Genomic DNA, 27934 nt, shown 5'->3' on the forward strand with positions numbered 1-27934 from the left:
CAAACTTATGAAAAGTATGAATCTGCTGTAAAGGACCAGATTTGGTAGAGGCACATCCAGGGCATAGAGAGGAATACCTGGTGAAGAGGAGGACCTCTGAGAGGAACCCGAGGATCAAAAAGGCAAGGGTGACTCACAAGGACATAAAAGGCACCGCCTTTCCATTGAAATCTCACGGCATGGTCCGTGGTGATCAGAAGTTCCAAACTGGGGTACCAGGCACAACAATGACACTGACCGCATAGATTCTTGGAGCGAGTTAACAGATTGGAGACATTGTTACAGAGTGAACTAGAAAGACCAAGTTATACAGAGCACTGATCGTCTAAGCTCCAATGCATTGTTGTAGGAAAAAGCCTCTTTTTGGATGATCAACCCCATTTTTTCTGGACTGATGCTGCTGGGGCACTGCTAACAATAGACTACACTCCTGCTTGGCATATTTAATTTACCTATAAGTCCCTAGTATATGGTTCAAAGGTGTACCCAGGGCCTGTAAGTTAAATGTCAATGGTGGACTGCAGCACCCACTGTGCCACCACTGAAGTGACAATGCAGAGCATATCTCTGGGCCTTCCCCAGCAGCCTCGGTATGCAGTCATAAAACTGCAAATTCGACCTGGCAGAATAAACCTCGTGCCAGGCCTAAATTGCTTTTTGATACTTATTAGTCATCTGTATAGAAAGCCCTAAAAGCCCATAGTATGTATGGTATGTAACATGTAAAACATACTGTATGTTTTACATGTCCTGGCAGTGAAAATTTCCAAAGCCGTTTTTCACTGTGGTATGGCTGGCTGTCTTATAGGAAAGCTCTGGGTTACATTATATCACCTTGTAATGCTTAACTTAGGTATGAGTAGCTAGAAAAAGATTCAAAGACTCATTCTAATAGTAATTTAAAGTTCAACTTAGAGGTCAAGTCGGATTTTATATCACGGTTTTGAAAATATACTTTTACAAAGTTTTCATTTTCCTGCCTAAGCCAAATATGCTTTTCTGCCAGTGTCATTAACTGCTGATAGCTCTCCTGTGCTGAAATGTGCATTGTTCCAAGACAAAGGTCTAAGGTGTGGGGAGATGTTCTCCTCCCTGCGCAGGATGCCCTGGGGCTGTGCCCAGCCCCTTCCTGAGCTTTAAGCCCTTCGTTGCGCCCGTCGGCCAACGCCGTCGCGAGCACTACCTCGGTAGTGCTGCGCACGTCCGTTGGCCGATGTGGCCCCACCCACTTAATGGAACGCCCCGCAACGCGGCGGAATTACCGTCGCGGTAAACGGGTTAAATGATACCTGTTCTGTCACTGGCAGATGTACCTCACACCCTCCTAGGCTTACTTCCCTTTTGTCTTCACAGCCAGCTGGTCTCCAAACTAAGTGAGAGTGGCAGCTACCACAGAACTGGTTGGAAGTGACCACAAGGGAGGGGTTGCACGTTATCAAAGCCACCCTTCTTGGTGGGCACAGGCAGCTCTGCACAGGGGAAGAAATGTTCTGCCATGTTGGTTTTAGGGATAGAGGGGAATGATGGGATAGATTACAATAAAACACAAAGGTACTGCTTCCAAAGCGGGCAGGGTCCCCTCTGGGAAATTACATCCCATTGGTTAGGGAGTGGCCAGGAGTTGTCTTCGACCATAATGTGGCACTGGGCATAAATGCCGTACCCCCTGTGCCCTCTTCAAAACACATTTAGACCTGTGTAAGGCGGAAGAAGGGCTGCAGCTATTGTTTCATGTTACTGGCTCCTATTATTGGATTCTTGTCATTTTATTTATTAAAATAGTCTCTATTTTTATAAATTAAAGAGGGATTTTTACTGTGTTGTGTTTTCAACTTTTAACTGTTTGGGTACTTCTAAACAATTTACACATTTTCTTAAGTTAAGCCTGTCTGCTCTGTGCCATATTTACCAGGGGTTGAGTTTAAGTTTAATTGACTGAAACCTTTACTGCAGCAAACAAGAATAGTGACAATATTACTCATGGTGGAATCCCAGCTACCACATCTAATAAGCCACGTTCTCACATTTGCCACCGCCAGAAGAGGCAGGTGGTAATCATTAATCAGGCTGTGTTATGTCAGGGGATATTTATAGAGTGAAAACTCTTACACTTGGGGTCTCCTGGCGCTAATGGACTGCAGTAATGACAGGCTGTAATACATAAAAGGACACCCTACTAAGTCGAAGTGGGTGAGAGAAAGAATTCAGGTTTTGTGAGCCCTATGGAAGGTGATATGGTCATCAATATCACAAACGGTAACAAGGGGGTTATTTCAGTGCTTGGCACCCAGGGAGAAGTAACGGTCTTAAATTAGGGATCTCTTAAAAGATGGGAGTACCAACAGGCAAAGGGAAAATAATCTGAGCACACAGGAATGGATGTAGTGCCTAAACTGCGATAGCAGATAGAGGGTCCGGAGCTTCTGAAAAGCACAAGCTCTTCAAAATGTTGCACTTGAGCACATTAATAGTTTTCAGGAGACAATATCTGTAAGACACTGTTGGTGATGCTCTGTCACTATTGTTCGGGTTGACACATATACTAATTTGTCACATCATATACATACATTCATAGTCTGATTTTCATGTTATGACTGTAATGAATGTGCTTTTCACTAAAAGGACACACCCAAACCCTGCACTCCCACCTGAGAGGCGAATTTAGCACTGCACCTTTAAACAATACACATTTGTACAGCACTCCCACTCTGGAGGCAAAAAGACAAATTCTGGTGCTTTTAAAATGACACACACAAGTTTATTAATGCATTGTTTGGAAATTTAGGCCAAATATATCAATATATGCAGCTTCTCAGGTATCAAACACTTTTAAATGAACAAGTAAAATAAAGTGCAGTATATACAGGCATAGCAAAGAGTAGAATATATATATATAATGGTTAGGAACACCTCAACGATTAAAGTTGCATCATCCTTGCCAACTCAAGCTTTGAGAAGCCCGTCAAAAGCCCAGGTAGGAGTTTCAATCAGGACTCAAGTTCTGTCACTTCCACGGCAATACATCTATTCTGTGGTGAACTTCCACCTGGCCCCTTGGTTCTCAGCTTAAATATCATTACTCAATGTGAGGCGAAGCTTCTAGAAAACCTCGCCCCCTTCTCATTAGAAAAAACCAAGCTGGCTATACCAGTCTCCGTCAAGGCCAAGACGGAGGCTGGCCAAGCTCCCGTATTTTGACTCTGAGGCAGAGTTGTACATTCTCACATCTTCCAGCCTCTATCCTGACGAAGCTCCCACAAGGCCTTCCAAAGTACATTAAACAAAAGCAATCACTCAGAAAAACAGAAAGACCTTGAATGTGAATAACCCAAACAACTTGCAAGCACTGTTGTGCACGCAGAGAAACTGCAGCAAGGCAAAGCCAGGAAAAAAGGATGACATGAGGTGATGTCAAAGCCAATAGTAAGAACTCATAATTCTGTGCATGCAGAAGCAAGGCAAAGTCAGAAACCAAGATGACATGAGACCATGACAAAGCCAATAGTCAAAGTCAGAAAACAAGATGATATGAGGCCATGTCAAAGCCAATAGTAAGAACTCGTCACTAAGCAACAATGTACAACACAATGCACATGTGTGCACCACCACTCACAACACTGCACTTCGAAACCAAAGAGTACATTCCACACCTCTCTCTCCCTCTCATGCTTTCAAATGCACATCCCACACCTTCTATTCTTGGAAAGACTATTCTTCTCCGTGACAGCTCACACTGAAAGACAGCAAGATTACAAGAAAGAAAAGAAGCAGGCATATTCAGGACCGTCTCATAAATCCAGGCTAGGGTAAAATAACACACTAAAGTTAGTTAAAATGGTGGTAGTTGAAGGTCATCATAGGGTACCAAACCAACTATAAGAGTGGATCTTTCACTACAAAGACTGACCATAGTTAATGGATATTCATGTTAAGTTAGCCATAGTTAATGTAGGCCTAAGAGTGAATAACTCCCGCTAGCATGAAAATGCACTTTTGACTGCGGTGCTGTCTCACTCTCTTTCTCTTGTTTCAGAATCCATGCTGCCGTAGTTTGAGTTAACTAACTGTTGCAATTTGGTTTCTGTGAGATTATCATTATGTGTTCAGCAGTGAATGAATAGTGCATTTTCACACCTGTTTCTGGCACAAGCTTACCGCAATGTATCATCCTGCTATGAGATATCTGTGCAGCTGAAGCCCTCCATTGTGTGATGCCTGGGAAGAAGACTTCTAATGTTTTATCAAAAATATGTGAATCTGATTAGTCACCTTTTCATGAGAACTGTGGAGAATGTTGCAAACTGGTGAGAATTGCGCGTATTAATAGTGCATTGCTGAGCTAGTTAGTTAGAGATGTCCTTTCCATTTGCTTGAGAGAAGATGTCCTTTTCTACTCTCTTGAGACTAGACTAGGTTCTGCTCCTTCTCAAAGAGTTAGACTCCTGAATAAATATATTTATTCATTTATTTATATAAATTTTAAATAGCGCTAGCTAGACCCGTAGGTGTCAGAGCGCTTTACATGGTCGTGATAGACAACAGTAATGCAGGCATGCCATGAACATATAAGACAGTAGTTCAATAGACAAATGGTACCCATCAAAGGTGCAAGTTGAGTGACCAACATTAGAGACACAATACGAAAGGATCAAAAGTCAGAGAAACACAGAAAAAGAAAGAGAGAACCGCCTCTTCAGACAGAGGGTCTAGGTCTGATAAAGCAATACTTTTCTAAGATCCATAGACTAGGAATTAAAGTATTTGTTGAGGAGGAGGAGTTTCAGGTTTCTCTTGAAGCACTGGAAGGAAGGGTTGCATCGAAGGCCACACGGTAGGGAGTTCCATATGCTTGGTGCATTTCCGGAAAAAGAGTGTGACTTGGTTGCTGTATTTTTTTAGAATGGGAGGTAGGAGCAGAAGAGCATTGGACCTTCTCAATGATCTAATGGTTCCTGCTTTTGTCAGCTTTTTTTCTAAGTAGTTAGGTGTATGAAAGTGAAGGGCTTTGCGTATGATGCATGCAGTCTTGTAGGTACATCTTCCTTCAACAGGAAGCCAGTTGAGGCTCTTGAGTACAGGAGTGATGTGGTCAAACCGTTTAATGTGTGAGATGAGCCAGGCTGCCATGTTAAGAACAGATCTCAGGGGGGCAAGGTGAGTTTTTGGTGTCCCAGTGAGATTGGCATTCCCATAGTCTAGTTTTGAGAGGACCAAGGATTACACCACATTTTAAAAATAATCTGCGGGAATAAATGGTTTAAGTTTCTTAAGGTTTTCGAGTGTGTACAGTGCTCCTTTTGCTGTATTCTTGATGTGTTCTTTCATTGACATGTTGTTTTCCAGGACGAAGCCAAGGGATTTTGCAGAGTTAGATAAAGTAAGAGAGCACTTTAAAGCATTCAGGTCGATGAGCCATTCGTGTATTGGAAGGCGGTTACTTTTATCGGAAAGAATAACTTCTGTCTTGATGGAGTTTAGCTTTAAGTGATTTGCGTAAAACCAGGATTGTTACTTGTTCCATGTGTCGTTGAGATGTCTAATGTCACTGGGTGATTTTATGTTGTAGTAAAGTTGGGTTTCATCAGCATATAGGTGGTATTTGATCTCTGCCTGTTTCAAGATGACAGTTACGGGTTCCATAAAAAGATTGAAAAGAGAGGGAGCTAGAATTGAGCCCTGAGGCACACCAAGATTTATCTGAGTGGGTTTAGACAGGCAAGAGTTGATTTTGATTTGTTGCAAGCAATGTTGAAGGTAGGAAGAGAACCATTTTGGTACCGTGCCATTCAAACCGAAATGCAACTTTAAAGACTCAAGTAGGGCTGGGTGATTGACCGTATCGAATGCCGCCGATAGGTCAAGTAGAATAAATAGGCAGGCGTCACCCTCGTCTAAGGCTCTGCGGATGAAATCAGATATGGTCAGCATGGTCGTTTCAGTACTACAGCCTTTCCTGCAACCGGATTGGCAAGTGTCATGGGGGGAGAATTTTTGTATATGATGATTTATTTGCTGTAAGACGCAATATTCTAAAGTCTTGGCAAGGAACGGGAGGTTGGAGATAAGTCTGAGGTTGTTTAGATTGTAGGGGTCAGCGCTGGTATTTTTGGGGATGGGCGTGATTTGTCCTAGTTGGAGCGATATCGGTACACAGCCTGATGTGAGAGATGTGTTGATGATGAGAATCCAGAATGGGGCGACGATGTGGTTGAGATTTTTCACCATCGTGGATGGGAGGGGGCCATTGGTGTGGGTCGTTGGCTTTAGAATCATGATAATGTTGAAGACTTCCTTTTTCAGTCAAGGGTTTGAAATCGGACCAGTTGGCTTTGTTTTTCAATTCGGCAAGATTCTTGAAGTCGTCAGTTTTTATAGTGGTCGTTGGGTCTGCAACGGGCTCTGGAGCTGGATCAGCTGCGAGGGGAGGTGGGATGGTGAAGGTGGGAGACTTGCAAAAAGATTTGCTCAATATTCGCGATTTTGTCAGTGAAAAAGCTAGTGATTTCTTCACATCATTCGTTTGTGGGTATAATAGCAGGAGGGGTTCTGATGTAGTTTGTTGTTTAACAATGTTAAAAAGTTCTCTAGGTCTGTTTTTTGCACTGTCTAGTTGGTTGCGGAAGAAGGAGGCTTTTTCTTTAAAGATGTGTTTTTTGTAAGACAGCCTTGTTGTTCTAAGAAGTGCTAGGTGATAGGTTGAGGGGTTTTGTCTTCAAATCCTTTCTGCTTGTCTGAGTTTTCTTCTTTCGCTGTTTAGATCAGAGTTAAACCAAGTTTTTGATTTTGAAGATCTTAGTTGTTTAAGTTTAAGCGGGGCCACTTGGTCAAGAACATCTGATATCGATGAGTTGTAGTGTGAAGTGAGCTCTTCTGCAGTGGACAAGTAGGAGGGATGCTGAAGTTGATCACGAATTTTGGATTCATGTTTAAGCATTTGGACTTGTTTGATATTTCTGGTTAACAGCTTTGGTTTCTTTAAAACATCAGGGCAGGATCTGGTAGGGGAATTGATGTTGAAAAGAATTAGATGGTAGTCAGACCCGTCAATTCTCATGTAATACTGAATCTTCATTTGAATCTGCCTTATAGAGTCTTTATTTGCTGACAACTTCTGCGCACCTTCACAATTATTTCAACTTCTTAGCTTAGCATACTATGGAATCTTCCCTTCATGTGAATCTGATTTTACTCAATTTGTCAATGGCAACTTCAACAGTCTGTCTTTGCATTTGCTATTTTAAATCGTTTTGAATTATTCCGATCAATGTACTTATACAATGCTCCTTGACTTATGACTAATTTGAATGATCTGAGGGTGCGGTGACGTCTTGATGCAGTGCAGGCAGCGACTCGGTGACGATCGTCCAGACGGTGTTGTGAGACCAAGGCTTATGGTGCAGGGTGAGGCGGTGCTCGATGCGGCAGCAGAATAGAATGGAACGCAGTGTCGAAAGTCGCCAAAAGATCATGTAGCATGAGGGTGGCTCAACATTGACAGTTGGTCATGGACTTTACAGCTGGTGCCAAAACATCAAGATTATCTTAGCACAGGAGTAAATGACTGTACATCTTCTCCTGAAATCAGTCACTCAAACTGAACAACTGTAAAAAAGGGATGAATGATTCTCCCCTTGTCACAATCAGAGACTGAGCACAACTATCTCAACACTCAAAGGCCAGTGATCCTTGAGACCCTTTAAACTGTTGTCTTGAGAGACTTAAACTTCACATTATTAGAGCTGAACTATTACCTTATCTTCTGAGTCTGCTTCAGAGTTCAGAGCAAGTTTTGGTGCAGGAGCGGATGCATCCACCAAGGCATCAATCCCCATTATTAATAGGTTGGTAAGCCGGGGTCGTAATGTACAACCTGGAGAAGCTTTGTGAGGGCTGCAAAGTATTTTCTTACGGGATGCAGGTACTTGAAATGACCAGCAACACTTTTGCCATCTAAATCATTTTTGGGCTTCTGATAAGAATTTGCCAACTTTCATTTCTTGACAGGGGGAGAATTGGAGAATGAGGTTTTTTCTGTGTTCATTTGACCTACACAAGAGTCAACAGTCCTGATTACTGTGGGGCTGGTGGCCCTGCTAATGCTTGCCTACAGCTTTTACCTTAGCATTCCCATCGAGCAGGATGGTGTCCATAACCAGGAGAGATGTCAATATTGAAGGAAAGTCTCTATGTGGCGTCCATAGGTCTACTGAGTCCTAGGCTACATAGTGGCCTATGGGGCCCTCCAGGGGCGGCTGATGATGACTCACAACAGCAACTAAGGTAGCTTCCTGCATTACAGTGTTCTTATGTAGGAGAGCTATGAGTGCCCTGGTAAGGTTGGAATACTCATGTGATGACCTTGTGGAAAATAACCTGATGATGCACTTCACACCCTCAGAATTTGCTAGAACAGTAAGGAAGAGGAATTATGTATTTCAAGGTTGTTGCACTGGATCTAGCATGTGAGCCACAAACCACACAGACTGATCTTGATATTGTACAGCAAAAGCATCCTTGGACACGGGGCGGCGTCATGCAGCATTTGCTGCCTCCTGTGCCTTTCTGGGTACCTGTGATATGGTAGACAATAAGCAGGGTATTAGTGCCTTTAGTCCTCTTTTGCTTGTGAGGGAGGCGCTTACTTGTGAATAGATTAACTTCTTTTTAACTCTCACCATTACCAAACTTGAGTGAGAATCAACAGGGAGTCAAAAAGAGGAGCCCTGAGAAGGACGGAATTGCCTGAGTGGGGCTTGCATAGTTGAGCCCTAAGGCGAGATTCACTTGACTCCCTGGTTGAACCCTCTCTGAGTGACCAGAGCATGGCTAGAATCAACCTGCACCTAAAAGTTCATGGCCTGATTGACACAGAGTTTGCTATGAGTTGCAATGAATCACTATTGTTGCACTCATGGATTCAGGAGTAAGCTAGTAGTACTGCAAGAGTAACTCACAAGAAAATCTTTGTGAACCGGAACCACAGAGAGTGTGGGTTGTGGAGAAACTCACTCTACCCCATGGTATAACGGCTGGCTATGGACACAGTCCCCAAACATGGCATGTGACTTGACCCAAGAGAATGTAGCATCTGCTGTGGAGGAAGGTACAGTTCATAGAGGGATTAAACTCCAGGGAGACCGTCAGCTTTTCGCAGAGTCAAACAAACCAGATTCGTCTGCAACTAAGTGATCCCTAAGGCCCTCTGATATACAAATGAGAATAACGAGAAACCTGGTTCCAAATCACAGTGATCAGTTGAAAAAAGGAGCGTTTCAAGGGTATGGGACCTTGTGAAGGAAGGGGCCTGGCCATTTGCTGTTACCAACATATTCAAAGTACACACCACTTTCAACAGCTTTGAGAAGCAGTTTCCGGTTGGGAGAAAGGCTGGCTGGGTGCCCAAGAGGTTCAAACAAGAGAAAGAAAGGATAGGACTACATACAATCAATAGGGCATATTTAAATATCTTTAATGGAAGAGACAAAGTCTTTGATATAGCTGCAATGCCGATGTTCTGACTATGGGTCATTTAAGTGGACAAGGATGGTCTTCCTGTAGGAGCATCCCCCCACCTGAAACACCGCTAACGTCAATCAGGCCCAGAACTACCTTCTGCACAAAAACAGTGCAGAACAGAAAACATATGGGCAAACACCATGTGGCTTACCCAAAGCTACATGGTGGTTGGCCTTTTATTTTAGCATAGGTTGCACAGGCGCATTTGAGCATGTGGAAACTTCCATTGGTGCAGAGAATAATTGTGGTGCCTGGAAGTTGTTAAAATGTAAAGTGATAAATGGAATACTTAAATTAATCATAGCCACTGGAAATTACTTATGCCTGCATCATTTTTTGTTCTAGGCAGCAACCAGTTATATTCAAATCCGATTTGGTCCAGCTCTATCAGTAAAGCCCAGCCCGAAATGCCAGCTCAGGGCCCTTCCAAAGGTGAACACAATCAACCCAAAACTGCTACATAAAGTTATACGAACAGCAGTGTGGGTAATATGGGCTGCACCGGTATGTTAGTTCTCATATATACATAAAGAGAGGATGCTCAACTTCCCGCGACCCCACCGCTAAGAAGTCACAAATATAAGAGAAAAGACTTTCTCTCCAAATGATCAGATATTGAAAAGGAGAATGCAATTAAACGTTATTCCTTCAGGATACAAAAGCATGTGATAAGATATCATTAATTCGCAAATTATGCACAATTTCTTAGAATCCAAGAAATCCAAGCAAAATAATGAGCAGGGAGTCTTGAGATTTCTTTTGTTCAATTATTCTTTATTTGTAGTCAAATGCATCAGCCCAGCCAATGCGTTTCGTCCAACATGGACTTCCTCAGGGTTGGAATTATCTTTTTTGAAGTCAAGGCGATTTTTCTATTGTAAGATGTAGTATGTGTACGATGGTTTGATCTATACTGGCGTGTTGTCCGCTCGAGTACACAAGGCTGTCTGTCTATCCATCGTATTTTGCTTGGATTTCTTGGATTCTAAGAAATTGTGCATAATTTGCAAATGAATTATGTCTAATAACATGCTTTTGCATAATTGATGAAGGAATAAAGTTTAATTGCATGCTCCTTTTCAATATTTGACCATAACTGCTACAGCCTAGTTTGGTCGCCTCACCAGAAATTTGCTTGAGTAGTATTGCATATTCAGCACAAATACCCACGCCTTGGCATACACGGCACGCCACAAAGGCCGAAGCCCTTCCGCAGGTCTTGCCTCTTGGCATACACGGCACGCCACACAGGCCGAAGCCCTTCCGCAGGTCATGCCTGGGGAAATGGAGGGTGAGTAGAGTTGTTTGGCACATTATGAATGTATTGGAATATTTTACGAGTTCAATCAAAACCGTCCTGAAAAGAGATGTGAGTAGCCAGTTTTATAGGAATTTTCTGCCGTAGAAGGCACAGTTTTGTCCATTTCATCAAAGTTTAATTGGAAAGGCGTCCTGCTGGCTGCTCTCGAGCAGGTCAGGCTTGTTTTGTGCAATTTTGGGACAGCTGCCGCCGCCACGGTACACATTCACCAGCCATGACTGTAAGTAGGAGCTGAAATATTATTTCAAAACATAAAACATATCACTGTCCGCACAGATTCTATTTCCGCTCTGCTTTGATGCGCCTCTCTCTTCATTGACCTAGTTTCCTGTTCTAGTTTCAAGACAGTGTAATGCACTTTCAGTGGGAAGGCAAAACATTAAAACAATAATTCACGCACTCCCCCATTACCACATGTCTTGTCACCGAGCTCAGAGTGAACGTGTCATTCGTGATTAATGGAATTGGTAAATCTCTGTTTGCTATTTTGAACACTTTGGAGCATACTCATGGCGTTCACATAAATAAAAAAAAAAACATTATGGAACAATATAAACCCACGCTAAAAGGACCCACTGCTGTTTGACAGGTTCCATTTTACCAGCATCATGCTGTTAGTGAAATTGGGCATATTTATCAACAATCTCTGATAAATTGTTGTTTCCTTGCTCTTAAACAGCCAGCACATAAGTGCAATAAACACCAATACTTAAGCAGCTGCCTAATCCTTTTAGCGCCGTTATTGTATCACGCCGGATTTCATTTTAATTTCATAATGAATTGGACTCTCTGTCCCGCTGCGACGGTGATGCCAGCAGGTGATGCCACCCGGGGAATACACTGACATCACAGACTCTCTTGGTTGGTGCAGCGTAACTTCTGCATTCAATAGCAGGTCGGAGTGAGGAACAATGCAGTAATACCTTAGCGTTTCCCCTATTTTTTTAAATCCATAAACGCAAACGATTGTGGTTTTTTACCTGCACAAATCTGGTTTTGCATGAAAAAATCTGAGCAGGGAATAAACAGGCTGGTTCAAAATGTGTGTGCAAATTCTAAACCCGATTCAAGTAGGGATTTATGGCCCAGTTGTAATGAGGGTCTCTCGGATTTTCTTTCTGTGATCCTGGTTGGGATAACCCAATTTTTAAAACATCAGTTATTTTGTCTAACTTGAACCACGTAACCCATCCACCTTTACACCACACCTTTGGATGGTGACATGACCGATTTCAGAGGATAAAAAACATGTGACATCGGCAAATACACATTTATTCCATTCGCTTTTCTGCGGTTATTTCCGGTGTTTTGACAGACACCTCCATTTAGGATGTACACGCTGGTAAATATAGGGCCCCTATGATGACATTAACATTGTAGCCAAACACAGTGTTATTCAAATCAGTCATAACATGCACGAGAAAGTAATGCACACTTACCCCCTGCGCATGAGGTCAAACACTGCAAAGAAAAGAAACAGAGCATAAGAAACATTCATGTTTGCAGGTCTTAAGTGTGCAACAGAACAAAAAGATGAATCGCATTATTAAAAAAGCTGCAAAGGCCTTTCAAAGAGGCAGTAATTGATAGGCACACATTTTCAAAGATGAAACATTTTAAGTCAAATATGCACACTAGTGTTTTTTCTGCGCAGGTGCATATTGAACCCATGCTCGTTGCTTGTTCATTCCTACCCTGGACTGGAATAAAGGTTCTGAATTTTAGACTTTGCAGACCGAAGCAGACTTCTTTTACTCTTCTAACCCAACATAGGGTCTTGAAGCAGTAGTGGTGATCCAGCAGCAAGCATGGTGAAGTGGAAGAGGTGTGGAATAAGGGCAGATTTTATAGTGTAGTGGAAGTCCACTGGCGGCTGGAGGGATCTAGCGGAAGCTGGTGCGGCCCAGTGGAAGCCCGTATGGTAGTACTCTCAGGTGTACTAGATGAAGGTGTAGTCTAACCGGAGCAGGTTTAGAAATGTGGCTTCAGTTGTCTGCTGCAAGTTAGAGTGGTCTAGTTACTAGTAGCCGCAGATATAGTTTACTGTCAGCAGGTCAGGAGGTATAGAAAAGGCGTGGTCTACAAGCAACTGGGACCATTTAATGGAAGGTGGTGGGAATAAAGGTGTGGTCCAGTGGCAGTGAGTATAGGCTACTAGAAGCCAATGAAGTTGGTAGCTGAAGTGTGGTTCACTGGAAGCAGGGGCAGTGTCGTGTTGGCTGATGTAGTCTAGTGGCAGAAGGTGTAAACTAGTCAGGCCAGCTTTGGCCAAGTGGGCGCATGTTGGGTCTAGTGGTAGAAGGTGTGATTTACTGGTGGCCGGTGTCTGTATTGTGGTATAATGTGACACAACAATGTAGTCTAGTTCCAGAAAATACAAACTGATACATGCACATGTGTAGCACCACTGTGTTCCTGTGGCAGGTGGAATGGTAGAGTGGCAGCTGAAGTGTCAGCTAACATGATCTAATGCTAGCATCTGTGTTCTTGAGGCAACAGATTTGGTCTTCTCACAACAGATAGTATCTAATGAGAGCAGGTGTGGGCCATTGGCAGCCACTGTTGCCCGGGAATAGAAAATGGGATTTAGTGGCCTTTGGTTTGGTCTAAAGACAGTAGGTATGATGGTTACGGGAGTTATGGTCTAGTGGCAGCAGGTGTGAAATAATGGCCATAGTGATGTCTAGTCATTGAAACTTGGTCACAGACATGCCTGATCTAGTGACAACAGGAGTGGCTTTGGGCTGCAGACATTGCATAGGCACTAAATTCAACACAGCACTGTGGATTGGTTTGAACCGGTCTGTGACTAGGCAGAGGAATAATCTACTGACAGTAAGTGTCATCTAGCACCAACACCGGGTGTGCCCTTATTGCAGTAGGTGTGATAAAATAGCACATGTGTGGTGTGATATCAGGACGCATAGTCTGAAATAAGTGTATTCTAGGGGCAGCAGCTGCATTCAAGTAGCAGTTGGTGTGGTATAGTGACCGCAGTAGTGATCCAGTGGTAGCTGTTCTTGTCCCTTGGAAGCTGGTGTGGCCTAATAGCACTTTATGTACTCTGATGAAAGCAGATGTAATCTAGCCACAGCAGCTCTTATTTAGTGAGAGCTAATGCAAGCCAGTGGCAGTCAGTGGGGTCTATTGGCAGCTCTTGTGAAGTAGTACAGCAGCTTTGGACTAGTGGCAGTGGCCTTATGACTGCAAGTGTATTCCTACAGTAACACTTGCAGTTTAGGGGCAGCAGGGGTGGCATAATGTCAGCAGGTACCATTCAATGATACTCAGTAAGGTCTAGTGGCAGCCAGTGAGGTTCTGCTTTGCAGGTGTGGTCTAGTGGCACTTGTCTTATTTCAGGCGTTGCTTAGTTGCAGTCTGTTTAGATCAGAACAGCAGGTGCAGTCTAATAGACGCATAACTGGTTTAGTACCATCAAGTGTAGCTCAGTTGCTGCAAGTGTTGCCTTTAGAAAAATGTATAATACAGTCACAAATGTGAGATGTTTCAGCAGATGTAATCTGGCAGCAACAACAGATGTGCTGCTGCATCGCACCTAGTTTAAAGCAACTCCTCCTCCCTACATTTTACTTCCCAATCTCGCTCTCCTCAACTCTTTAATTTCTCCAATATGTTCACACCCCATGCCTGAACCTTTGACATCTCTCAGCAGACTATCAAAACAACGCTAGTTAACCCACCTCCTATCATTTACTCAGTAAAAGTGCTGCCACCCAGGCTCACATGCCCCCACTAATCACTTATGTCTCTTCTCAACCATTTTGAGCAGAAAGAAGAGCACATATTCAACTTTGTCTGTCCTCTAGCTCTTCTCTTCCCCTATCCTTGTACCACTTCCGTCTATGCCACTAACACATTTTCTTCTTCATCTTTCACCTCCTCCCAACTACCGCCTCCATTGAGCTTGCTACTGATCAAAACACATTCAATATCTGACAAACTATCTTCCTCTTGATATAAGACTGGAAACTGGGCCTGGTCTTCTTTACCAAAACATGACTTGGATATATCCTGTCACTGGTAGTTCCCGAAGCCACAGCAACAAGATATGGATTCCATACATGTAACCACAAGAGATAGGCTGAAGTAGATTTAACTGTGATCTACAATGATCTTCAAATATTCATTCAAACATTCATTCAAATATACATTCAAACATTAAAGACATACGCTTGACGCATTAAGAATCTCAGCTAGCCCATTGAACACCCATTGCTACTTTCTTGTGTACATCCCTAATTATCTACAGACCACCACCACAACCAGGCATCACAGGTTTCGCCGATGCCTCCCTTGATGCCATCTCAGACATCTCCCTAAATCACACCGACATTCACTACATAGGTGACCTGACTATCTGCTTGATCAACTTTCCATTCCACAGCCAAAAACAGTGCAACAAACCTCGAACCTTTCTACTTCTTAACACACACAGCGGGTTACACACTCATTGCAATCTTCATACCTTCTTGATAAAACACAATCACGGGGAACAAACTTGCCTTTCTGAGTTACCACCACCTCATCTTTTTCGTCAGTGGGTCCCTCTCATGAACAACACTAAAACAATGCTGATGTAAACCATGTACAGACAGTGTAACAAACTGACCTCTCAGAACTTGAGTCTCACTTCTAGGAGCTCTCACCAGTGAACCAAATAATGAATGTCAATCAGCTGTACAATAGGTTCTACAAAGCCATTGACAAATTCATCCCTCTCCAAACATCCCCACATCTTAACCGATGAGATAAAGCTAGTTGGATTAGTGAAGGAATAAAGAAGATGAAATCACACAACATCACTTCAACATCCATAGAAGAAATCCAGAAACATGCCACGCCAGATCCCCCTCCAGCATCTTAACAGGATTTACAAACCCAGCATCAAGAACATTTAAATACTATACTACTCAGACTGGATCACCAGTGTCAAATGCCCATCACGAAACTCCACAGGAACCTCCCACAATTCTGCTACCTGGAGTGCACCACCACAAATACGTTTCTGTCTCAAGATTTCTATAGCTCCATCGCAGATCACTTGGTCACCAAAGCTAAGATGTTAGATCTTCATCTTGCTAAAAAGATGAAAGACACTCAGCCCTTCGAGGCCAATTCAGAGTAGACCACATCAACCAACAGACATCTAACATTTGCTTCCTTGAAACAACTCTCAGGCTCAGAGTTTGACAATTTGCTCAAGTTTAGTCAACCAGTGGGTACACAATCAGATTCCTATGTAGCCCTATATTAGAAGAGCAACCATCTATTTGCAGTCACCACAACTCCAGCAATAATCATCATCAACAACTATTATCAGGTAGCTTCCTTCAGAATATCTTAAAATGGGTAATCCCCAAGATGACAGCTCAAGACTAAATGCTTGATTTGTCATTCCTTGACCATGCAAAAGGACCTACCAATCTCTCTTTACTGTGATAGTTACAAATAAACCAGAACATCACAGAAAAGCAACCACTGCACATGTATCTATCTGACCATGTTAGAATTGGGGGTCTGTAGTGGCAGTGGTATACACCCTGTCTAAGTAGGGACCCTTCCTTTTAGTCAGGATGAGTAAAGTACACACCTAAGTTTGCCTATGCTCATCCTCTGGTAGCTTGGCACAGAGCAGTCAGGCTAAACTACAGAGGCAATGTGTAAAGCACTTGTGCATACACACAGTAACACACAGCAAAAGGGGTAGTACACCTCCTGTCTGCTCTTCAGCTCTTCTTCTTGGCAGGGTCCTCTTAGTCCAGATGTGTTCCAAAGTTTTGAGGTCAGGGCCCCACTACTTATACTACTTTCAGCCTTTGAAGTGTGCAGGTTTCAATGAAAGTCTCTCCTGCTTACTAGAACCACTTCTGTCCTCCCTGGTTCAGCCACACCACGGGGTGGAGACAGCATTGTGAAAGGCAGACACAGCCCTATTCAGGTGTCAGTGGCGACTCCTCCCACTACTTTAGTTCAGGAAGACCCATTTGTGTGAGTGTCTGGAGAGAATGCACAAAGAGCCTGTCAGTCTTAACCAGACATTGATTCCACAAGCAGGCAGAGGCAAACAGAATGGTAAGGAAAGAAAATGCCCACTTTCTAAAAGTGGCATTTTCAAACACACAATTAAAAGACCATCTTCGCTAAAAAAATTATTTTTAAAAGTTGAGTTTAGGGAACCTAAACTCCAGTTTCAATTGCTTCCCTTTTGAAAGTTACACTTGTAAAATGTTACAAGGCAGCTCCAATGATAACCTATGGGAGAGACAGCCTTTCCATAGTGAAAAACGAAATTGGCAGTATTTCACTATCGGGACATGTAAAACACACCAGCACATGTCCTACCTTTCACATACACTGCACCCTGCCCATGGGACTACCTTGGGCCTACGTTAAGGGTGACTTACATGTAATAAAAGAGGAGGTTAGGGCCTGGAAAGTGGGTGTAGTTGCCAGGTCAACATGGCAGTTTAAAACTGTGCATGCAGACCCTGCAGTGGCAGGTCTGAGACACATTTGAAAGGCTACTTGTGTGGGTGGCACAATCAGTGCTCCAGGCCCACTAGTAGCATTTGATTTACAGGCCATGGGCACCCTCAACACACTTTACTAGGGACTTACCTGTAATCAAATAATCCAATCATTGACAACCAATCATAATCACAATTAACACAGGGAGGACTTGCACCTTAGCATTGATCAGCAGTGGTAAAGTGACCAGAGCACCTAAACCAGCAAAAACGAAGTCCAGCACACAGTCAAAAATACAGGAGGTAGGGACAAAACGACAGGGCAAACCAAGCCAAGGATGCCAGGTCTAACAGACCACATGTCACATAGTTCCTCTCTGACTTCCCAACACTGTGATTTTCAACTTTCAAGACCTGTGAATTACCCAGCTGAGCCATTCCTGGCAAAGGCGCCACTTACAACCAATAACAAGACACTCTCAGAAGAAAGCACTTTGCTGTGGACTGGTACCACAGCTAATTATCCCTGCTTGCAAGGAGGGGGAACACATAGGCTGAACCTCCTCTTTTGCACAGAAGGCTCAGCTATGGATAACTCTTCCAGTGAAGATAAGAACAATTGAAAATGACCAGGACTTTAGGAAAGCCGTGAAGCCCAATCGTTTCCCAAGATGATGCCATAATGACTAAATCTAATCAGCTCCCATGACTGTGAGCGAGCAATAATTGTGCCCATGCTGGCACTGCAGGGCATGTTCTATGGCTACACTATAATGCCTGATGGTTGTATTCTAGAATATTGAGTTTTATATATTGTGCTACCAAAACATCATAGCAAAAATAATGACAACCAAAATATCAACAATGTAGGTTTATATACACAAGTACAGATTTACTATATCAAAGTACATATCGGTGGCGTTTACTGAAGTAACCCTATACTTACATATATATGTTTACCCTATCAATATTTTCGTTGTCGATATTTTTGCGAATATATTGGTCGCATGACATTTATAACTCATCTGGTACCCAGGGCCGGACTGGGAACCGAAAACGGCCCTGGCATAGAGCTTGGCCAACCCCAGAGGGAGGGGTGAGGGAGTGCTAGTGGAAAGCTTAATGCCGCTTTTGTTGCTGGGGGAGGATATTGCAGCCATGCTGCAAAACCGGCCCTTACCCTGGCGGCCCACCGGGGAAACACACAGTGCCCGCTACGGTCAGTCCGGCCCTGCTGGTACCATACCTGTCTGATGGCCACAGTGATCTTGAGCTGGTGCCTCACCCATGAAGATTGCTTGTCAAGGATTCGGCCTTTGGCATGATGAACCTGTAAAACAGTGTACCACTTCACCCAATGTCAAGTAGGTGACCATTAGCCAATAATATGTGCCTATGCTCCGAAATATAATTTGCTGTACTATTACTACTCTATTTAATCTGTTTAAGGCTCATGCAAAATTAAATGTATACTTAAACAGCGCAGCTGGCATGAACCATAACATGATGCATTGCTCGGACATTCTTGTTCTTGTGAACCTCTGCTGCACCGCTTTTTCCTCAGGTTGTTTGCTACTGCTTTCTGCCAGTCGACTGGTTCCCTGACCTCTGGCCCACTCACATACAGTCTATCCATGAATGGGTTATCTGATCAATCTTTTAAGTCAGTTTGATTTCCTGATGGAACACATCTCACTGTCCTACGGAGGACCCCCAGACCTATGCACAGATAGGGTCTGGTCTTCCTTAGCCCTAAGTAACCATGATGGATCATACCAGTACTGGATATAGGGAACCCACACACTTGTGTGTGTTGTGTTTGGATCATACCAGTACTGGATATAGGGAACCCACACACTTGTGTGTGTTGTGTTTGATCAATTTTTGGAATCTTCCACTGACACTCCCGGAGTTATCCCTTATAGTATATATCATGCCAAGTCTGTTAAAATGTCCATTAATATTGCATCTGAGCCACACTTGGGTGGACTCCTCACGCCATATACTATGGCTGGACTTACAATAGTTACTCCTCGTTTGATCCATGGTGGACCAGTCAGGGCACATACTATGGTGCCTGGTGGTAGCAATGGCTGTTCCAATGGGTTGCTACCTGCGGCTCCTTGGTGAACTCCTCAGGGCATACACCATGGCTGCTACCATCATGAATATTCCTAACGGTAGCTCCTCTACCATGCTTGTGGGCCTATAGAACACAAACTTCAGTGGGTGCAAGACTACACCTCCAAAGGTAGCACCCTGAATAGGCCATAGTCAATGAGGTATAATCTGTATGTCACAGACCACTCCGCACACAAGGATCGTATGCTTAAGCACAGTCTCTCTCACTCCATTTTGCTTCAAATGCATGCACAGGCACAGCGTCAAAAACACCAGAGCACAGGAAGAACCATCGCAAAGATGTCGTCATGAAGAGCAATAATTGAGTGATATTGGTTAGCAAGTGTTGACTATTAATTGTGGTCCTACTGCTCTCTTTGTACCTCAACAACATCTCTGAACATCTAAAAACAGACGTGGTTCATCCATTAACCTTTGGCCACACCTGTCTCTTTAAAATGGATACCACTCTACAAAAAGGACTCTCAGTACCTCAAGCATAACTCAAAATGAGTTTCCACATATGGTTTTCAGATCAAGTTTTTGTTCTCATGATGTCTTCAATGGGCAAATAGACAGTGAGTTCAATTACCGGGGTTCCAAGGGAAAATCATATAATATCACTGTGCATTGCACTTCATACAGAAATACAAATGGTATAAAATATGCAGCATTTGTTACTTTCGTTATAAGAAACTTGGTAAATATTTGCTTTGTGCGTCCTATGCACATGCTCAGATGACTCTACGGGTTAATCAACTGCTACTGGTATCTATGTGTACTTTTTACAAGGTGAGTCTTTGCTTGTGGGTTGAAAAGCACCTTTACAATAGTTTTTAAGCTGCTTCGTTGACAGAATTTGTTATATAAATGTCATTGTTATAGTAGCAGCATGAGGCACAAAAGTTGTTCACGCATGTAATTAGAACTTCTGTTCTGAGAGTAGCTACTCCAAAATCCTGATTCACAGATCTGACTTATGAATGCGGAAATCTATTAGTATGGGATGGTTCGAAAACGTATTTGCAGGCACTGCAGCAGGACAGTGGACATACAACAGTGTGGTGAGCGCACAAGAACCCACAACGTTGTGTAATGTTGGGGGAATTCACAAGCCATTTGCGAGTGTTTCCTGGGCTGGACAAAGTCTTGGTAAGTGCCTTACCAGAGGGAGAAAGACAAAGGTAAGTTGAAGATCCCATATTTCGTCCTGGTGTCGTGGAAACAGATTCTTGACAGTAAAAACATCTCCCCGTGGAGAAAAGCAAATCAAAGCCATGAATGCGGTCCTTCTCAACCAGCCGCGCACAGCTCTGCAGGATTGCCACTGTGCCGGCAATCCATGAAGCTCTGACAAATCCCAATGTACTAAATAAACATTTTTGAATTATACTGGGCATAGTGCCTGTTGCAGTAATAAAACATAGTCTAATTACAATTGTTCGGCCATGGTTCGTAAATAAAGCACAAATCCTAAACAGAAGGAAAGCCTGCATATTGAATAAATAGTGCACAACTAAATCAAACTTCCAAATGAAAAAAGAAATAAAAGGACCGGTCGCCAATTCCAGATACGAACTGCCCTTTTATTTATTTCTTCTTTTTTCATTTGGAATTTTGATTTAGTTGAGCACTATTTATTCAATATGTCCAGTATAATTCAAAAATGTTTATTTAGTACATTGGGGATTTGGGGGGTGGGGGGGCGGCTGACCAGCGGGAGGCCTGCTACCCCCGGGGAGTTTTGGGCCGGGGGGCAGCCGGACCACATGGGGCGTTTTTTGGGCTCGTTGGGCTGTGGTTGGGCGTTTTTTGGGCTGGGATGGTTTAAAACCTGGCCGCGCGGGACAAGGGGGCTGGGGGGACGTCTGCTAAGGGTAAGGAGGGGAAGGAGAGTCATGAGGTACCGGTGTGCAAACTCTCATATATGGGCATTGCGAAGCCTTTGGGGGCGCATCTGTCCTTGGCCACCAAAGAAAAGATCTGGAAAGGGGAGTACGTGGACATCTTGAAGCTCCTGCATTGGGAGCTGACGGCAAAGGAGGGGTCTAAGGAGGAAGAGCTGGAGCTGGCTCGGAGGCCCAGGGTGCCCTTGAACATAGAGAACTGGTCGGCGGCTTTCTTGATCTTTGCGAGTGTTGCGCTGTTTAAATACATGGACGTGATCAGGCGGGCGCAGGTAACATACGGGGGCTACGCTTGGTCGCACTATGACGAGGAGTTTCGAGCGCGTTTGGCCTGGGACCCGGAGACGAAATGGGGGGAGATCGATTTGGATCTGTACCAGCAGACTATGGGTGGGGCAAAGTTTGGGAAAACGATTTACACCGCCAGTGGATTACTGCTGGCGCCTCGCCCCGTTCCGGCTCACCCCACCCGGGGGGGTGGGGCAAGGAGAGAGTGCTGGGGGGGCCAATGTGGGAGCGTGTTGGGATTACAACAAGGGAGCTTGCACGCGGCAATACTGCAAGTTCCGCCACGAATGTTCTAAATGTGCAAAGCACCACCCGGTGGTGCACTGCTGGGGGACAGGGGGCGCCAAGAGCAGCAGTCCGCACCGACGGGGCAACAGTCCGGGGGCAGGGGTGGTAGGGGGGGACAGGGGACTTTGGGAAAGGGCTCATACGCCAGTTAAACTGGACCGGCTGGAACACTTCTTGGCGTCTTATCCACGGACCGAAGACGCGGGGCTGTTACAACAGGGATTTCGGGAGGGTTTCCGGCTGGGGTACGAGGGTCCGCGGATCGCTCGGTGGGTCGAGAATTTGAAAATCGGCCCAGATGCATAAGGTGGTGGTTCGGGAGAAACTGGGCAAGGAGGTACGGGAGGGGTGGATTGCAGGCCGCTTTCTAGGGGCCCCTATTCAGGAACTTATCGTCTCCCCCATAGGAGTGGTGCCGCAGAAGGAGCCGGGACAATATCGGCTGATCCAACATCTGTCGTGGCCAGAAGGGGCGTTGGTCAATGATTACATAGCGGCCGAATTGTCGTCTGTATCTTACTCATCTGTCGATCTGGCGCGGCGTTTGGTGTTGTCGGTGGGGTCGGGCACCCTCATGGCAAAGTGTGACATTAAGTCTGCTTTCCGGCTGTTACCAGTGCACCCGGAAGATTAGCAACTGCTGGGGATACAGTTCGAAGACTCCATTTTTGTGGATAAAGCGTTGCCGATGGGGTGTTCTATCCCCTGCGCGTTGTTTGAATGTTTCAGCATCTTTCTGCAGTGGGCCTTTTCGTGGCGCACAGGTCATGTGACGGTGACGCACTACCTGGATGACTTCTTCCTGGTGGGACTGCACGGTTCGGCGGACTGCCAGCAGCTGCTGGACAGTTTTACAGAGCTCATGAGCTACCTGGGTGTGCAAGGTCCCAGCACGGTGCTGTCATTTCTGGGAATAGAGTTCGACTCGGAGGCTATGGAGGCACGCTTGCCGGGGGACAAGAAGATGCATATGCTGGTGTTGGTTGACACTATGTTGTGGAAACAGAAAGTGACGGTGAGGGAGGTGCAGGTTCTTTTGGGACATTTGACCTTTGCGTGCCGAGTGGTGCGGGCGGGATGCACGTTTTGCACGCGTTTGGGGCTGTCCTTGTCCGGGTTGACATTACCGCACCACCATTTGCGATTGTCGGCAGGCACGAAGGACGACCTGCGTATGTGGAGGGCATTTTTGGAGCGTTTCAATGGTATCCCCATGGCTCCCCCGGAGGAATGGGAATGGGACGTGACCATCTGCTCGGATGTGGCAGGGGTGGGTGGTTTTGGGCTGTACTGGCAGGGGAGGTGGTGCGCGGAGACCTGGCCGCTAGCTTGGCAGAACGGGGGGAGGAGCATTGCATTTCTGGAACTGTTTCCCCAGGTGGTGGCGGTGGCGGTGTGGGCGCAGGAGCTCGCACAAAAAAAGGTGATTTTCAAGGTGGATAACATGGCGGTGGTGCACGTCGTGAATCGACAGTCGGCCCGGGATCCGCAGGTGCTTAAGCTGTTGAGGGTTTTTGTATTGCAGTGTTTGGAGCATGACATTTTGTTTCAAGCACGTCATGTGCCAGGGGTGGACAATGACATCGCGGATGCTTTGTCTCGTTCACAGTGGCAGAGTTTCCATGGGTTAGCCACGGAGGCGGACGAGTGCAAGACGCCTGTGCCAGCGGGGCTGTGGTCAGTAGGAGAGAGAGGGTCATGCAATTGGTAAGAAAGTCCGTGGCCGCTTCCACCTGGAGGGCGTACGTGCAGGTATGGCGGGAGTTTTTGGATAGCAGGGCAGTCAGACACGACAATCATTGGGTGAGGAGTGAGCAGGTGGTGCAGTTTATTTTGGCAATGATAGACAGGGGAAGGTCGAAGGTGACGATTGCCGGCAAATTGTCAGCCATAGCATTTATGGGGAAGATGTTGTGGGGCTACGCACCGTCGGCAGGAAAATTGGGTGCACGATTATTGGAAGGGTGGGTGCGAGAGAGGGGAGGCAGGGCACCTCAGCATCGTCCCATCACGGGGGGGTATTCTCAGCGGCTTGATACGGCTCTTGCCTAATATCTGCCGCAATCGGGAGGAGGTCCTGTTGTTTTCCACTCTGATGTCGTGGATGTACTTCGGGGCTTGTCGAGTGTCCGAACTAGTAGGGCCACGGGGTAAACAAGGACTGCGGTGGGGGAGGTGACATTGCAGTCACAGGAGGAGGCGGTCCTGTTGCGGCGCTCGAAGACCGACCAGAAGGGTGTGGGTAAGTGGGTGGTCCTGGGACCAGTAGTTGATCGGGAAGTGTGCCCCGCAGTGTGGGGGGAGAGGTTGGCGTGCGGGGGGAGGACAGAGGCCAGGGAGGTTTTCCGCCGGGCCGATGGAGGAAGGGTGACGGCGGCGCAGCTGCTATGGGTTTTACAGCACGCTTTGCAAGCCTTGGGTGAGGATCCCAGACGTTTTGGGACGCACTCGTTTCGCATAGGGGCGGCGTCGGACGCAGCACGGAATGGGTGGGGGAGGGAGGAGCTTATGCGCTTGGGGCGGTGGAAATCGGATTGCTTCAAGACGTACATCAGATTGAGGGGGCGCGGGATGGAGGAGGAAGCATGATGTGGGTTTCCCTTGTTTTACATGTGTCTCTTTTCAGGTGCAGTGGCGGGGCCGGAAGTGGAAGGATTGTCGATCCTCATCGTAGGACATTCGTTTGTGAAGCGGGTGGAGCACTCTGAATGGGATAGGCACAGGAATCTGAATTTAGGACTGGATCCTAGGCTTTTCAGTTGTCGTTGGCAGGGAAAGGGGGGCATGAGGTGGCATGAGTTATTTCCGATATTGAATCAGGTGGTTAAGGGGGGGATTTGTCCGGATGTCTTAGTCATTCATTTAGGCGAGAACGACTTGGTACAATGCAAGGGCTTGGCATTGTTGAAGCAAATGAAGCGGGATTTGATGGAGATTCGGCAGCAGTGGTCCGGTTGCCATATAATATGGTCGGAATTTATACCCCGGAGAATGTGGAGGGGGCGGAGCGTCCTGCGGCCTTAGATAGAGCGCGTAGAAAGATCAATAGGGATATGCAAGTCTTTTGCGACAAGGAGGGTTTTGGGAGGATGGAGCACCCAGAACTGCTCTATGCGGCGGTATACTTCTTTAAAGAGGATAGGGTTCATCTGTCCCGCTATGGCATGGAATTGTACATAGTACAGCTAAAGGAGGCATTGGACAAGGCAATAGGGGTGCACAGATACCCGAAGCGTCCGGATTCCTAGGGGGGAGGTCGAAGGTTGTCAGGGACACCCTTCGAGTGGCGTTTTCCTAGGTCATTCGTGATAAGGTTGGATGGTTACAGTTATGAAAAGAACATACGAAGTTTACCTAGTTAGGTAGGTGTAGAGAAGTTAGGAATGGCCAGTTGTTTATAATTGTTGCGGGGGGGGGGAAACATGTTAAGGGAGGGGGTGGGGGTAAGGTAGGAAGACTTTATTTAGTGAGGCTTAGTTTTGTACGGCACAGGCCAAGGGAAATTTGGATGTAAGGTGCACCTGTTTCCAATAAAGCGGCCTTTTTCATACCTAGAAATGTGTTGTGGTATGTGCTGCCCCCCAGGTTGGGCCCAATGGGATTTGTTGTGAATTCGCTAGACATTTCTACCACAAACTCTATGTTATCTAACAATTTTAACGACACTTTGTCTGATATATTTGGTGTATTCGAACTCATGATATACATGTCAACAAACTGCATATCGCGCTGGTTTATTATTGCAACGTGCTGGTTTATTATTGCAACAGGCACTTCGCCTAGTACAATTCAAAAAAATGTTTATGCATTACATTTGGATTTGTTGTGGATTTGCTAGATATGTCTACCACATACTCTATGTTATCCAACAATCTCAACGACACTTTGTCTGGTATATCTGGTGTACTCAAACTTATGATTTACATGTCAACAAACTGCACATCGCGCAGGTTGAAATCTTAACCTAATAGGCGTTCTATACGCACTATGCGTTGCAATTTGTATATATACTGTATTTATTCGCCTGTTACATACCTGGTTTAGAACTAATGTGCAATTACAACATGTCTATACAGATTGTCACCATTCTAAGATGGCCGCCTTTATCAGCTTTCGGTAGGCACTACGTCTGCAGTCCTACCTCCACTCCTATGTAACGTTTAAATGACGAAAAGTAATACCTGGATGAATTGTTGTGATCAAGGCTAGCTGACTGCTGAAACGCGTCATGTTAGATTTATGAATTAATAAATCTACATTTCTTGGTATCATCTCGTATTCCTGAGTGTGCCCATATTTTCTTTTGTAAAAATACTATATCAGTGACTTTTAAAACGTGCAATGTATTTTTCATTAGGTGATCACCTTAAAATGTTTTGGGTAACAATTGGTGATAAATGGTGCTTTTATATTGCATTACTCAAAAGGGATTATAATTTTAAAACAAACATAAAGGAGAAAACTGAGCTTCAGCCAAAGGATTTTTGAAAACATTGGTGTCTAGTGGTGCACTACAAATACTTAAGACCAGTAGCCTTGCCAATATGTTTTTAGCCATGTTGTACACTAGTGTGGCTGCTGGTATTGGTGCCTACATGTATTAAAAAGGGAGGTTTGGGCCTGGCAGGAGGTTTACCTTGCCAGGTCGACATGGCTGTTTAAAACTGCACACATAGGCTGCAGTAGCAGGTTTGGGACATGTTTAAAGGGTTACTTAGCGGCGTGGCATAATAAGTGCTGCAGGTCCACTAGTGGCATTTAATTTACAGGCCCTGGGTACATGTTGTACCACTTTACTAGGAACTTACAAGTACATTAAATATGCCAATAGGGTGTAAGCCAATGTTAGGATGTTTAAAGGAGAGAGCACAAGCCCTTCAGCACTGGTCGGTAGTGGTAAAGAGTGCAGACTCTGAAAAAGTTGGAGAAAAACCACACCAAGGTTGTCAGGTTTATTAACAGACAGCAAATATGGGGGTACCAGCTTTGGTGGAAAAGCGCACCCCCTTGTTCAGTGGTCAGTTCATTCTACATCATTGTGGTGCATGAATCACAGAATCCTGAATACTGCAAGATTAGGCCTCATACAACAACAGAACTATCCCTAAAGTTTCAGAAATGTGATCTTTGGGCAGGAGAGCCATACTTCATATTACCCGAATCTTACTGACATTCACTTTCAGACTTTGCAGCTAATCCTCAGATTTCATAAATCTTACAGGCTTGTGCCTAACTCATCAGCCGCACAAGTAACACAATGTATAAGCTTTATGGGACACAGATGGTGTCTCATAGATTTTACAAATCTTGGGCAAGTTTTCTTCGGACAACTGAGCTGTTCTTTTGCTGATATAAAAACTTACAGGCATTTCCAAGACTGAAGAGTTATATATTGGCCCACAAAGAAGATACATACACACATGCCATATAATGTGTAACTAAGAACTTTAGATGTGTATGTTTGTCGTGCACACAAGGCGCAAACTGTAAGAGAATGACAGCAAACAGTGGACAAAGAGTCTGACAAAGGAGTTTGCAGACCCCCTTCAAGTAAAGGGGTTAACTGGTGAAGGTACCAGGTGTGGTAGCATGTCTCAACCTTTAGAAAAAAAGTAATATGACAGAATGCTGCACATAGAGGGTATGGGGTGGACCTGTTGTGCTAAATGTACCATTATTTTACTCTAACTTTAATGGCTGTCTCTGTGAGAGTTAATCTCGGTAGGTCTTATGAGCAGCGCCTGTTTGGCTGGCCCTTAGGATGGATGCTATGCCAGAACGATGTCTGGGTAAAACATCATTTTGTCAGCTCGTGCTACTGAGCGCTCTGCGTGGGCGTCGATGAACTACCGCTCTTTGTCAGAGGTATTAAAAGGGTTATAGTGTGTGTTAAATTTATCTTGTCTGCATTTGCCTCAGATGATGCATAATGTACACAGACTGGGTACAGTGTGATAGTTAATAGAAGGAGGGGTAAATGTACCTGTACTGCCAGCCTTTGCAGC

At 44.9% G+C, this 27934-nt stretch overlaps 1 protein-coding gene across 3 annotated transcripts in view; it reads right to left on the reverse strand.

Annotated features, from left to right (window-relative positions):
* Window positions 1–27934, reverse strand: part of CAMKK1 (calcium/calmodulin dependent protein kinase kinase 1) — a 1170789-nt gene that overhangs the window by 478582 nt on the left and 664273 nt on the right. For all 3 annotated transcript variants that reach the window (XM_085649569.1, XM_085649570.1, XM_085649571.1), the window contains one exon: window positions 12277–12298. In XM_085649569.1, coding sequence (XP_085505695.1) covers window positions 12277–12298 — 22 coding nt within the window. The remainder of the gene's footprint in view (window positions 1–12276; window positions 12299–27934) is intronic.

Source organism: Triturus cristatus, chromosome 3_2, assembly GCF_964204655.1.
Source record: "Triturus cristatus chromosome 3_2, aTriCri1.1, whole genome shotgun sequence".
In the NCBI taxonomy this organism is placed as follows: Eukaryota; Metazoa; Chordata; class Amphibia; order Caudata; family Salamandridae; genus Triturus; species Triturus cristatus.